The 13,124-nt window shown below is 36.5% G+C and overlaps 1 protein-coding gene across 11 annotated transcripts in view; it reads right to left on the bottom strand.

Annotated features, from left to right (window-relative positions):
- Positions 1–3,532: 3,532 nt before the first annotated feature.
- LOC149072167 (uncharacterized) overlaps positions 3,533–13,124 on the bottom strand; it is a 39,748-nt gene continuing 30,156 nt past the window's right edge. For 2 of the 11 annotated variants that reach the window (XM_089247398.1, XM_089247403.1), the window contains exons 5-11: positions 11,799–11,906; positions 10,448–10,555; positions 9,728–9,835; positions 8,952–9,056; positions 8,705–8,799; positions 6,762–6,902; positions 3,533–4,572 (exon numbers count right to left, since the gene is read on the bottom strand). In XM_089247398.1, the coding sequence (XP_089103524.1) occupies positions 4,459–4,572; positions 6,762–6,902; positions 8,705–8,799; positions 8,952–9,056; positions 9,728–9,835; positions 10,448–10,555; positions 11,799–11,906 (779 nt within the window). In that variant the 3' untranslated portion in view covers positions 3,533–4,458. The remainder of the gene's footprint in view (positions 4,573–6,761; positions 6,903–8,704; positions 8,800–8,951; positions 9,057–9,727; positions 9,836–10,447; positions 10,556–11,798; positions 11,907–13,124) is intronic. The other 9 variants (XM_089247399.1, XM_089247407.1, XM_089247400.1 and 6 more) reach the window with 6 other exon arrangements.

Here is a 13,124-nt window from a genome sequence, read left to right as displayed (position 1 = left end):
TCCAGGGGCCGGACAAGTGAAAAACCAAATTTTTCCCTGGCCTTCATTTGACTATTGTGGATCAAATTCTAAGTGAGGGTATGGTCCAGCCTGAAAAAGCCAAAAAATTATGAGAATTATCCCGGGCTCTTGTGGGGGCCATGGGGGAGGGAACCAAAATGCACACATGGTGCTTGTAATAGAGTACAGGGGGTGGCGCTTGGCCATGCGACCCATTGCGGCCGCACGGGGCACCGCTTAAGAGGATGCTAAATCCGGGGTGAATGGGTAAAAAAAAATCGTTGGCTCTGGAGGGGCGCAAAATCCGAAATGAAGGGCCGAAAAAATGTTTTGTTAGGAATTGTTTGGATAAATTGTGTGGGTGGGGCATGACCTTCTAAGGGTAGGGTTGACAGGGCTCCAGCTTGAGGCCCGGGATAAAATCCTTATAACTTTTCTTTTTTCACTCTATAAATTAACTGTAGAAGGGGCTTCGTGGAAAATCGGGCATGGGCCCCACGAAAGATTCCCTGAGGTAGAAGGCGCAAAAAATAAGTCCCACACTGGTACAGATTTTGTCTCGAGCCGCCCAGATAGCTTACATTCTTGTTTCTGGTATTACGATCAGATGCCTTGTCTATTTTCTCAACGTTTCCGTCTCAACGTTTCCGTTGTCGTATGACTCAAAAGCGTGATGTCGTGAATTTTTACTGTGTTAAATTTTGTTGTCTTAAGTAAAGTCTACGCTGCCGCCCCTTACAACCTGCTGCCCGGGTGTGCCGCACCCCTCGCACAAACTGCCCCTGTCCCAATACATTATCACAGCAATGTAGTTTTAAAAAATTAAATTTCACGGATATTTTTCCTCATGTATGATTTGGCCTCTTGGAGTTCGTTATAACTGAATTCGACTTTCTTTTCAGCAGAGGCAATGGATTGGCACCCCCTTTCAAAATTCATAAAAAATACCCCAGAGCAATCATTCGCTCAATTCAATTTTTATAAATATATTCCCCATCAGACCACTCAGTGCTGGCTGAAGATAGCTTTGTTCTAAACTAGATCGCTATCCGTCTGTAATTGCATGAAAACGATGGGGTTTTTTTACAATTTAGCTTTCATTTTTCACCCATCTACTTCTTGGATTACATTTACTACCAGCACTCAAAAGAATATCAATGAATGATCAATAAATCTTTGTCTGTTTTCTTTGTGGCAACCCTCTTTGAATGAAAAGTCTGAACACACAATTTTCTCTCTTTACAGTTACTCCATTTTGCTTAAACCTCTTCTATAGTTTGTGTCAGGGCCTACTATCACCCCCAAGTCGTAAAACCACCGAGATTACATGAACCACTTTTTTTTATTTCCTTCCTCATGTTAATGTTACTTGGATGGGTGAAAAGTTACGAAAAAGATATTCTATGCATTTTGTTTGAAATTAAATTTTTTTAGTCAGAGTGACTAAAAAAAATTTAATGTCACAAATTTCTTCGTGGCCCCCGTATCAGTAGCCATGGCTCCCCTTTTGCAAGATTTTCATCCGTGGCCCCCGGTTGAGAAACACTGCTCTAGGGCATGGCCCCCACAAGGGGTGGGCCGACAAGGCTCCAGCCCTGGGGCGCGGGACGATTTTCACCATTATAGCAATTTATAGCAATATTTAGCTCGAATCCTTTATCGAGATCTTAAACTAGAGATAAATTGTGATCTTCAGTTTTTTTTGTGGGATATAGCATTCTTGGGATCTTCAGTTAACGATTTTGCAGAGATTTTTAAAGTCTAAAATAGTTTATCTCGAGTTCTTAAACCTTTCATTTGCCTTTTAATTTTATCCTTAAGTATAATAATTAGGGCTCGGATTTTTCGACCTAAACATCTTGAAAATATGCAAGTATTTATGACTGGAAAAATGACCTTATAATTTTCCCGTTATTTCATCTCTTCTTTTTCAATTATTGTTTTTTATCTTATCAAATTGAGAAATAAGCAAACAAATTCATCAATTTACTTTTTTAATTAAAATTCTCTCACCAGATTCAAATGAAAACCATGCCTGCCTTATACTGAATAACTGTTCTTTGGTACGTTCTAGAATCACCCTGAATTTTATGAGATGCAGTTTCAAATGTTAAAAAAAACTGCTAGTGTTACTTAGAATAACTTTCTTATTGTTTAGTTTTTTGTCTTATTGTTATTTTCAAAGTATTTGAGGAAACTTGTATATATATATATATACTTTGCAAAGGTTTTCTTAAAAATCACCAGATGGAGCAATATGTGAAGAAGGCTTGTCATAAAGCAGACGTCTATTTTCTGCAATCTCGTTGATTGTTTCTCAAGCTGAATTGTAATGTTGCTGCATATCAAATCTGTTTCATGCTGGAACTTTAACATACAGTCGAATCCCGTTTTAACGAATACCGATATAACGAAAATCTCGTTTTAACGAATACCGATATAACGAAAATCTCGTTTTAACGAACACGTTTCTAATCGCCTAGTAAAGTTTACATAAGAACAATGCTAAAAAACTGTAATTCCTTTACAACGAAATTTCGTTATAACGAAGTGATTTCTACGGTCTCTTGGAGTTTGTTACAACGGGATTCACGCGACTGTATTTAACAAAATAAAATACAATGTAGTACCGTCGGTCCTTCTTTTAAACCGAGCACAACTGTGGCCTACCGTCATTTGGCACACTTTACTACAACTTTATCCGCTTTCATATGTACGTTGTGCCGAAAGTGTGTATATTTTCTGATACCTGTTATACCTAACCGTCTGAGTGCGAAACTAGTGTTGTGCGTGAGTTTGGGGGAAAAATTGGAAAAACGATTTTTATTTCAAAACATAACGCAAAAAACGTTTTTATAGAGCACTGGAGTTTTACAGTGATGGGGTGGGGGTCGCAAAATTGAATCTGCCCCTCCTGACAAAAATCCCTGTGTTTAGCCATGATGAAAATGCATCGAACGCAAAGATTTCAAACGTCCGAATGAATGACATCTTTCGCAAGTGCTTGGCGTGCTATTCAGAAACAGCAAAAGGATCCTCCGAGAGCAAAAAAATGGCTACTCGAAATGCAAGAGTTTTTCCCCCAAAAAAAGAAAAGAAAAGAATTCATTGAGTGCATAGTATATCTCTCTGAAAAATATGTCCACAGATGAAATTTTTCGGTATTAAAAAAATGAGCTATTGTTTAAAAATTCCTAAAATATGACCGATGGCTCGAAAATGCTTAAAATATGACCAATAGTTCGGAAATGCCCAAAATATGACTTGCCATAAAAAAATATGACATGTCATAAAAATTCGAGTCATAAGAATAATAATCACGTCTAATAGTTTGAAAAAAAAAACTACAACATCATATTCATATGACGATAGTTTCGTTTGCGTTTTAGATAATTAGAAATTATGGAGCCGCATTTCTAAGGAAAAGAATCAAGTAAGCTTTACATTTTTTTTACTCTCCCTATTTACTCTATCACTTAGCACAAACATGAACATAAAGTATCAATATGAAACCAAAATTCATTGAAGATCATCAAGAAGCATAAAACTTTTTATTCAGCAAAATTTTCACTAATATCCAACAAGATACACAGATGTTATATGTACAGTAAAATGAGCATAAAAAACGACAAATTGTTCGCATTACAGTCTTTATGTGGCAGCATTTTGCTTTTATCCGTTAGAAATAGTTGAACGGAAGCTTAGTATAAAATATATTTTACATTTATGTCTTATATTACCCTGAATTTTTCACGTTTTTTTTTTCTAAATTCTATCACAAATTTGAAATCGAAATTAATCTTGATCTGACGGGTAAGAGAAGCTCGGAATATATAATTTTTTTTAGGACTTTTACCAGTAAGAATTTATTTGTGAATAGTGCATGTGTAATAGTTAGTCCACACAATCTCTCGAAAAACAATATTTGGGCAATATTTTCCATTAAAATCTAATAATCTTTCGTACCGTAATGATGACAATTCTTTTTCAATGAGTAAAATTCTCGTTTATAAGCACCTCAAGTATCGTAGGTATACAAATCCTCGGCAGACAGATGTAATGCAATAGTATGTGTTCGAAACTAAAGCTATAAAAATTAGTTACATCCTAAAACAGGTTAAGAACAACTAATTTCATGAATCAAGAGGCTTAAAAATTATCCGAACTATATAACAACTCTCAAAATACAATAAAAACTCTCACGATCGAATATTTCGCACCTAAACTTAAACGGACCAATGTGTGTTAGTAAAAAAAAACACCACACGCAAAAGCAACTTATTTTGTTTGTTTTCTTTTGCAGAGTTTTAGTTTTAGAATATTTCGATTCTTCTTATACCTCACTAACCAAAAATTCTAAACACTGTATCATAATAGCGAAAAATGTATTAATTAAACGCGTGGCACTACCGAAGCTAAATAGAAAAGACGATGAGATTGTTAATTGAAGACATTGGCTTAAGAAATGGTCTTTTGTTGAGGTTTCATATGAGGAACACTTTTGTTAAATCCATAGGCAAACGGGGAATGACGTATTCCAAAAGTGAAGGCTGGCGTATGATTCATCACAACCTATTGAAAAAGATAAAATTCACGAAAACTTCAATACAAAAATGCAAATAACAAAACAACAATAGGTAAATTGCCCAAAAGAAAAAAATCCAAAAAGAAAATTTAGAAATGTTTTTGTTTCCACAAATAACAATCACTCCGAAACAAAATATTACCACATAGGCTAATTTTCAAAGAAAACGAATCGAAGTGAACTTACTCCAATGTCAAATCCCTGTCAGACCTGCAGAATTACAAGAAAATGAATACATTTGATTTTTTTTATAATAACCGAGCGGTCTGTCGAACCACTCGGTTGCCAGATAGCAAATGATCGACATATTTTACATGCAATGTCAACCGATGCATGCAGTTCACCACTTCATGCACACTCAGAATGAACAAGTGAAAACCTACGTATATGCTATAGCTAATAAAGGTATAAAAGAGGATATTAGTGTTAAATTTGATTGAAATGAACTAATGATCAAGTGTGATAAAATGGAAAGGTGATGAAAATTGCAATAGGAAAGAAAAAGAGAAAAACAATAGACACCAGGCATGGCATCACTCTATCGAAGAAACGAGTCCTTGATAAGAAGCAGTACGAGTAGCCAGGCCGTCTAGTAGTTCACTCGCGCAGCTTCAACTTGGCTATCATGAACCACTGCTGATTGAGTTCCTAGAACACGGAGCCAACGCCAAGAGTGAGGCGTACAGTAAGACATTGCAACATCTGCATTGTGCCATAAAGAACAAACAAATACAAATAAAAAATCAGAAGCCACAACAGGCAAATTGGAAAGTTCTGGAATGTTGAGTGCGGGTGTCGCATTTTTGTACGATGCACGCCCACTATGTGTCCGAGAAAACAACAAATCTTCTCGCAAAATTCCATTGCAAAGCCACGGAATATCCGCCCTACAGTCCGTACCCATTCCTTGTCTTCTTTTTCCCTCCTGGAAAAACAACCTGAAAGAACGAATTTTAGTCTCGGTCGCTGCGATGAAGGACATTGTGATTGTGAAGGATTAGTCGCTTTCACAGCGCAAGGCTTTCTTTAAAAAGCAATAGAATCCCTGCCTTAAGATCCTAGGGCAACTTGCTACAGGTAGAAGGTATATCTTATCGTCAGGACTTTCGTCAACTTTTCATGTCTTGCCAGGAGGACACTTTGAGCACATGCATTATAAGACGAAACTGTAAATCAATTATGTGACAATATGTAACTTGGAATGAGACAAAAAGTCGTTGTGGCCCGACGTTTATTCAATTCCAGGGGTTGGCTCATTCGAGGATGTTCATTTAGATGGTGGAAACAACTTTTTACCAGAACGACCTTTTCGCCCAGAAAACATTCCTTTGCCGGATGGTGGTCACAAAAGCCCGATTAGCTATGGAAATTTTGATTAACTAAAAAATAAACACCAATATAGTGGAACATCTCAATACTGGACACGCATGGGACCGAAAATTTTGTCTGTCCATAAATAGGTCTTGAAATATATTGATCACGAGATTTAAAAAAGGTCCGTTAACGAAAGTGTCTACTCACGGACAGTGGTCTCATGAGAGGTTCCACTGCACATTCATTTACTGACGTGTGGAAAAGCAGCGGGGAGGAGAATACCGTATTGTGCAATCATGCATAGGTCGTGCTGTATGTAAATTTTCTAGGCACAACATACCCACCCGTCCTTTTGGCGCAATAAGTGGAAGTTCTATGGGAGAAATGTATGGACTATGACGAATACCAAATGAGTAGCTAGGAGATGGAAACAGCTCCACCTGAAAACATCTTTTCATAAGCTGAGTTTATAACAAACACGTTAAATATCAGCTCAGTAGCTCGTGGCGAGAAAAGTGAAGATTTCATTCCGTGGCAATGTAGAATTCATTTTCATGCAAATTTTCTTCATTAAAAAAACCCATCCGAACAGCAATACTTCAATTTAACTGTGATAGAACCAACAATGGTTGCTATATGAAAGCACGTCACGGTCACCTGAGTGTCCACTCACGCATTAGTTTTCGTGTCAAAAAGTTTGGCTGGAATGTAATTTAAGTTTTTTACGTTCATGCATCAGCCGAAATCTCCACCCATTCGCTTGACGAGCTACTTCTATAACTGACACGTGAGAACGAAAACAAATGTCACGCAAATGTTCTTGAGTCATGACAAACAATACATCGAGTTAATTAATTCTCACCTTTTCCGGAGAATGAGCTCCTGGTCCCGGTTTTTGGGTTTTGTCTCCTATAATGGCAGTTCGAGGACTCATAGTGTAAGAAGGGGATTTCTGTTTGCTAATTTCCGATCCAGGTACATTGTAAGAGCCAGGACCAGGATTCTAAAACCGAAAAAAAGATAGTAAATTAGTTCAAATGACGTTAATTGAAGTGGGTCAAGAAAATTCAGGCTTGATGTAAAAAATAAGATGTACATTAAAGAATCAATACAAATACAACGCCACAACAGGCAAATTGCCCAACGATGTGGCTGACTTAAGAACATCATGGATCCCCGAGCCATTTTTTTGGAGGCCCTACCTACTACTGCAACACCACACATGCACCCCTCCCGCCCCCCGCGGAACCCCCAACGAATCGGTTAATATTGTATCAAAAGAATTGGAAATTTTGTTCTTGACTAACGGGAACTGTGGTTAATATTTAGCCACTACGGAATGAGGACACAAACTATCATTGAAAATAATTTTATTCTGACTGGAAATGAGCCACGTTCACAATTAATTATGCCAACCGTACTTTTTATGGTTGCCACACAATATCACTCTGTTCTAACATTATCTAGCCCGGGTAGTCTCATATCTCAGACTGATTTTCGCAAATGTGAATACGAATAGTACTCCAATATTTAGTTGAGAAGCACGCGTTTAGTCCACGAGGACGAGAAAAAACTTAGGTTAAAGCACCTTGAAAATAAGGTTATACCATATGTTCCATCTTTGAGCAATAGTGTGACGTCCGTATCATAACTATGGCCAGTGTATGTTCCCTGCCTGGCTTTTTTAAAGATTTCCGAGACAACACTCGGAGCGGCAGCACTTATTAGTGCAAAAGTGTTTGGGCGTGGTTGCCCAGGTCGATAAGATATTCGCCTAAATTACCAAAGGATTTTTAGAGGTGTCGCGGGTTTGATACCCGATTCGTCCTTGTCAGAAACTTTCCTGATGTGGAGGTACAACAGAAACAGCGACAGCATGACTACAGAAAAAGATTGTTACCGCAGGAAGACCCAGAGATCGAGGGGTTCGCACTAATCTCTCGGTGAGTAAAAAAAAAAAAAGCAAAAATCTCGATTGCTGCCGTTCGGAATCGGCAATGAAGGTCCCTGTCTATCTAATTGGCCCTCATATGCAGAAAATGACCGTGGGGCGACAAAAATGGTTGACAAGCGCACTCTGATTTATAGACGCCTTAACTTAGGTATATTACGTCACCTGACATCGGATGTGGTCCTATTCTTGTTTATTTTTTTTCACGTAACGTGGTCTTAAAACAGGTTTAGCAACCACACACCGAGTCTTCCTCTTTTGGCGTTTTCAACGGCGTTTTGGTTTCCTATGAAATTGACTTGTAACGCCAAGGCAAAACGACACGGCGGAAATAACTTGGGTGCTATACATATTGAAGCGATACGACAAGCAATACGACCGCAACATCGATACGGATTGGTTAAAAGACTCGGGTCTCATTTCAGGTCGATGTTACGGTCGTATCGCTTCAGCGTGCACCGCGCCTAAAGGCTGTAACACACTGCACTGGCGTGACGTGATTTCATTTCACGTCAGTGTAGTCTATTTCAGCCGTAGAGTCAATGAACGATTGGAACCAAGGCTAGCAACCTCAGAGAAAACTTCTCCATTTCTCCCTATAACAAAGCATACTCTCCTTCAAAAGGCTCTGAAACTATGTGGTTGCCGGAGAACTACATCTGTGCAAACATTCAAAGAGTTACAAACATTTGCATAATAGGAACATGGCCAGTGATTTGTTGTCGTATCTCGATGCATCTTACCTCTCCGTGGGTAGAACAGTAGCAACTTGCAATTAGTCTGTGTCTAAGCAAACTAAACATTTTTAAATTTATAACAATGCTGATCGAGTTTGAATTTAATTTAAAAATTACCTTGTTAGTGGCCCATAAATTTCCATCTTTATGGCCGATTGAGTAGCTTGGTGCATCTTTACTCATGCAGTCAGGTATGTTGTAAGAATTAGGAGCTGTGTTAAAAAAATAAAATGATATATATTATATACTTGTGATGCAATAACAAAAGAAAAATAACGTATTAAAACTTTTAATGTAATGAAGAATGAGTAAAAATTTTATTATATACGAAATTCTTTAAAACTACCGCACAGGTTTTGCTTACCAGGAACATCATCTGGTTTTGGATCTTTCGGTTTTCCACCAAAGGTATAACTAGGAGCCATGTTCAGAACTTTTTCACTTTTCTCTGGAGAATAGGCACCGGGAGCTAAAATAACAAAAGAAATTGTACTGTTCAGAATAATGAATTGTTCTCTGCTAAAAAATAGAATAAAATAATCGATAAAAATAAAAGTAGTGATTAGAAAGCTAGAAAAAAATGGAATAAGTACTCCAAGCTCTCTAATAATCAGCCAACACATGATATTCGTACCGCGTTTCATTTCACGTTACGGTACCGCATTACTTCGTACCACATACTAAAGCTTTTGGTATATATGAGTAATTCTCTTTCATATAACTCGATAAATACGAATTAAAGTGATAGAAATGTTATACAAAATTATGGCAAAATATTTTTAGTATTTTAAATGCTAAAAGAGAGTGACTAGAAAAAAAATTAATGTAGCATGTAATTACTATGTGATGTCCTTTGGAAGTCTGAAACTGAAAATCATCATATGAATATCCATGAAAAAACATTAATTAAATAATAGTTAAAAAGACTATAATTCATAGCTTTTTTAACTAGATTTAAATAACTCAGCTGTGCCGCATTCTACTGCAGAAAAAAAATATTTCGATAATATAAAAAGCAGGGCTAAGCTCTAAGGCTATCATTTTCAAACAATTGTTATTGTTACAATTCGCTATTGCTAAGGTTTTTGGCCGTGCAACTTGACTATAGCAGCAAGTGAGAATAAAATATGGGAAATCAACCTGGTACTTCTTCTATCTTAGCTTCCTTATGTTTGGTTCCAAAAGAATAACTTGGAGAATTATCAAAAACAGCTTTCGATCCTTTGTCTGTATCATAAGCTCCTGGAGCTGAACGGGTGAAATACATTTACACGTCATGAAAAATGCATAAAGTATTTAGCTTCAAGCAAATAGCAACACACAAACTTGATATATTTTTCGTCCGAGCAATAACTACCGAAAGCAAAGACACGAAGACATTTTTGGGTTTTGAAGGTGAGGTGGCCATTTTTTTCCAATTCGTCTGCAGCAGCTGCTGCAGAAATATCCAGTGACATCAATAAACAACAAGAGTGAATGAGAATATATTTCATCAATTTCTAAAAGAGAAAAAAAACTCCTAAAACGGTCTTCGTGTTGTCACAGTGAATCCAGCTGTGAAGATTTGCATTTGTCACTGAAACAAAGACTGTTTTATAACGGGAAAAACTCATGCGCAGATTTGTACAAATAACCAATTAGAGCTAATTTAAAACTTGACTTGTTTACTATATACAGTTGCAATATATAACCACGCAACTAAACAAATGTCACCTGTACGCAAGTGCGTTCATCCAAACATAACTTGTAAAAGCACCATATACAAAGTTGGTATTTGGCCAAAATGAGAAATAAGTAATGTGTGTTCGCTTAAATAACAAACGATTAATTTTTCTATACGACATTATAAAAACTCTCAACCTGGTATATCTTCAGGTTTTGGATCCTTTGGCTTCAGACCAAAAGTAAAACTTGGTGCCTGGTCTAAAACTGTCTTCTCACATTTTTCAGGATCGTAAGCTCCGGGTGCTGTTAAAAAGACATGAAGGGAAGAGTTTGATTACAGATAAATATGTTAAAAGGAAAGCACTTCATTCCCTAAAATCCAATGCAATATTTAAGCGAATTAATATTTTATACGCAAACGTGGATGTTAATTAGAGCATAAGCATTGGCGTAATTAGTGTGAATACACAAATTTATATCTGTTGTTTATACTGAGGTAGAAAGTTCGAAAGGGAAGAAAGAAAGTTATTGCAACAATAATTTTTCTCTAAGCAGCAGTATGCAACTGACAAGTTAAGGGTTAAACTGGCTCATTTGTTGGTGTAACTTGACAAATATTTCCTATAAAGAGCGTCATTTGTAGTTAGTTAGTTCGAGAAAAGTTATAAATATTTGTATCACAAGTTCATTTAACAGTTACGCTTGTCATGGTAGTGCAAAGATTGAAAATCTGAGGTAATAGATGATATGGAAATTCTGGAAAATATTTTTGCGATGCTTCAGAATGTTTTCCTGTTGGTAAGAAATCTGTTCAGCCCGCCTCTGTTTTTGTAATGGTGTTGAAATACAAAAAAATACCCAATAAACATTTTGACAAAATATTTTCAATTGAATAACTTCATCTGAATTAGTATGGCGGTACATATTCTCGTGTATCCGTTTTTTGTACTTTGAAAATAAGTGAAAGAAAATATGAAACACATGATTATTGAATAATTTTTATATTGAATGAACTAGAATAGCGACTTTAGGTACTATGGAGCTCATGACACTAAACAGTAGAGCTCGAATATAGGCTACTCAAGCGTAGCAGTTAAAAGAATAAAGCTGAGCTTTAAAGGTTTCTTGAATGTTTAAATGCCCAAGGTAGGATCTGAATCCCGATCGCGAGAGGTTGGTGCTTATTTAGTCTTTTTTTAAGTGCTCGGAAGGGTTCATAATTTGAATAATATGCAACAAGTTCTATTGCCTCGTTTAAAACAATCGTCAACATTTTCGCCGAGATGGTGCCACACAATGAAAGGTTTGTCCACAAGTTTTCTTAACTTTAACAAATATCTTTTATTAATTAAAATCCTTGGCAACACTGATGATGAAAAGTTTTTCCTTTTAAAATACATTTATATCAATTTATATCATGTCTCCTAGAGCTTAAAAAAGATTTCAGTTAAATAATTAACTAACTAAAAGCATGAAGATTTGAATCACAGCATGCATCCAGATGGTACTAACCTCAACTTTCATGATGTGATATGATTATACCAACCTGGAAATTCCTCTATTTTCGGAGACCTAGGCTTTAGACCAAATGAGTAACTCGGCATAGAATGCTGAAGAGCTTTTACACTTTTTTCTGGTTCGTACATGTCAGGAGCTGATTTTTGGCCACCAGAATTTCAGAATGAAATGAAATACGAAGAAAATAACAGTGGGAAAAATAAGAAAATGAAAACGGGGAAACCAATGGCAGATAGTATGTATAATATCAATTTTAAGAAGTTTCAGATAAAAGTAATTTGCTCAAAATAAAACACTGAATATACAAAAGCAAGTTTCAAGGCCTAACATGGCCTATCGTTGTATTGATTAATAAATTGCTGGTACCATTCGGAAAAGTTGCCGAACGTAACGATTGAAGACGTATCAATGAATCGGACAGCACGAATACGAACGTGAAATCTGAGAATGAGAGAGCTAAGAACTTGAGCTAAGAATGAGTTATGGGTTCAGAGTCTGCTTTTTTTCTACAGCTTTGACATATTTACCTCAGCTGAACACAGAAATTTATCATTTGATGAATAATATCGATGATTATCATCTTCATTGCATGCTTGATATGTCCCAAATTGAAGTCAAAATGTACATTTTAATAAGACAATTTGCGCGTTCCGATTATTGCACCAGAATTCGTGTCATACACAATGAATCATAATTAGAAAATTCCTAATGAGACAGTGTCGTAGGATTTATCTGACGAGAATCACGTGACCGTGTCATTCATACGATGGGCAAAATGTGCAGCTACGTAGCCTGCCAAACCTTGGTTAGTAAAGTGCCAGAAAGTCAGCTCATGCAGTTAGGAACATAGTTTTAAATACAATAAAACCTCGATATAACGATATTCTGTAGACCAGGAAAAATATCGTTGTAGAGGGATTATCGCGTTATATCGGGAGGCAACATTATCATCACGTGCCATCAAATTTATGGTACTGTTGACATTTTTTTCTAAATCGGCGTTGTTGGTACCACCAATGCGCTTTTGAGTATTTATTGACCATAAAAAAATTTTTAATTGATTGGTTGATAAACAAAATTCAGTTGGATATATTGCCCCTGTAAAGAAGCTTATCATGATACACTCTGGCATATCACACAAAAAGTAACGATACCAAAAACTAAATCAACTCTTTTAGGGATTAGGTGGTGCGAAATACCGATATTATTAGACGTCCTCGGAAGAACTAAAATATGTGGCGAATTTAAAATATATTGAAGGACATTTAGAGCGAAATATAAAAAAATATCGTTGTAGAGTGGTTTTAAAAACTCCTCAAAACTATCGTTATAGCGAGATTTATCGTAGTAAAGG

Source organism: Pholcus phalangioides, unplaced genomic scaffold, assembly GCF_987345545.1.
Source record: "Pholcus phalangioides strain wild (caught in Gottingen) unplaced genomic scaffold, Ppha-v1.0 ptg000017l_1, whole genome shotgun sequence".
Taxonomy (NCBI): domain Eukaryota; kingdom Metazoa; phylum Arthropoda; class Arachnida; order Araneae; family Pholcidae; genus Pholcus; species Pholcus phalangioides.
This window is presented reverse-complemented; position numbering and strand designations above follow the sequence as displayed.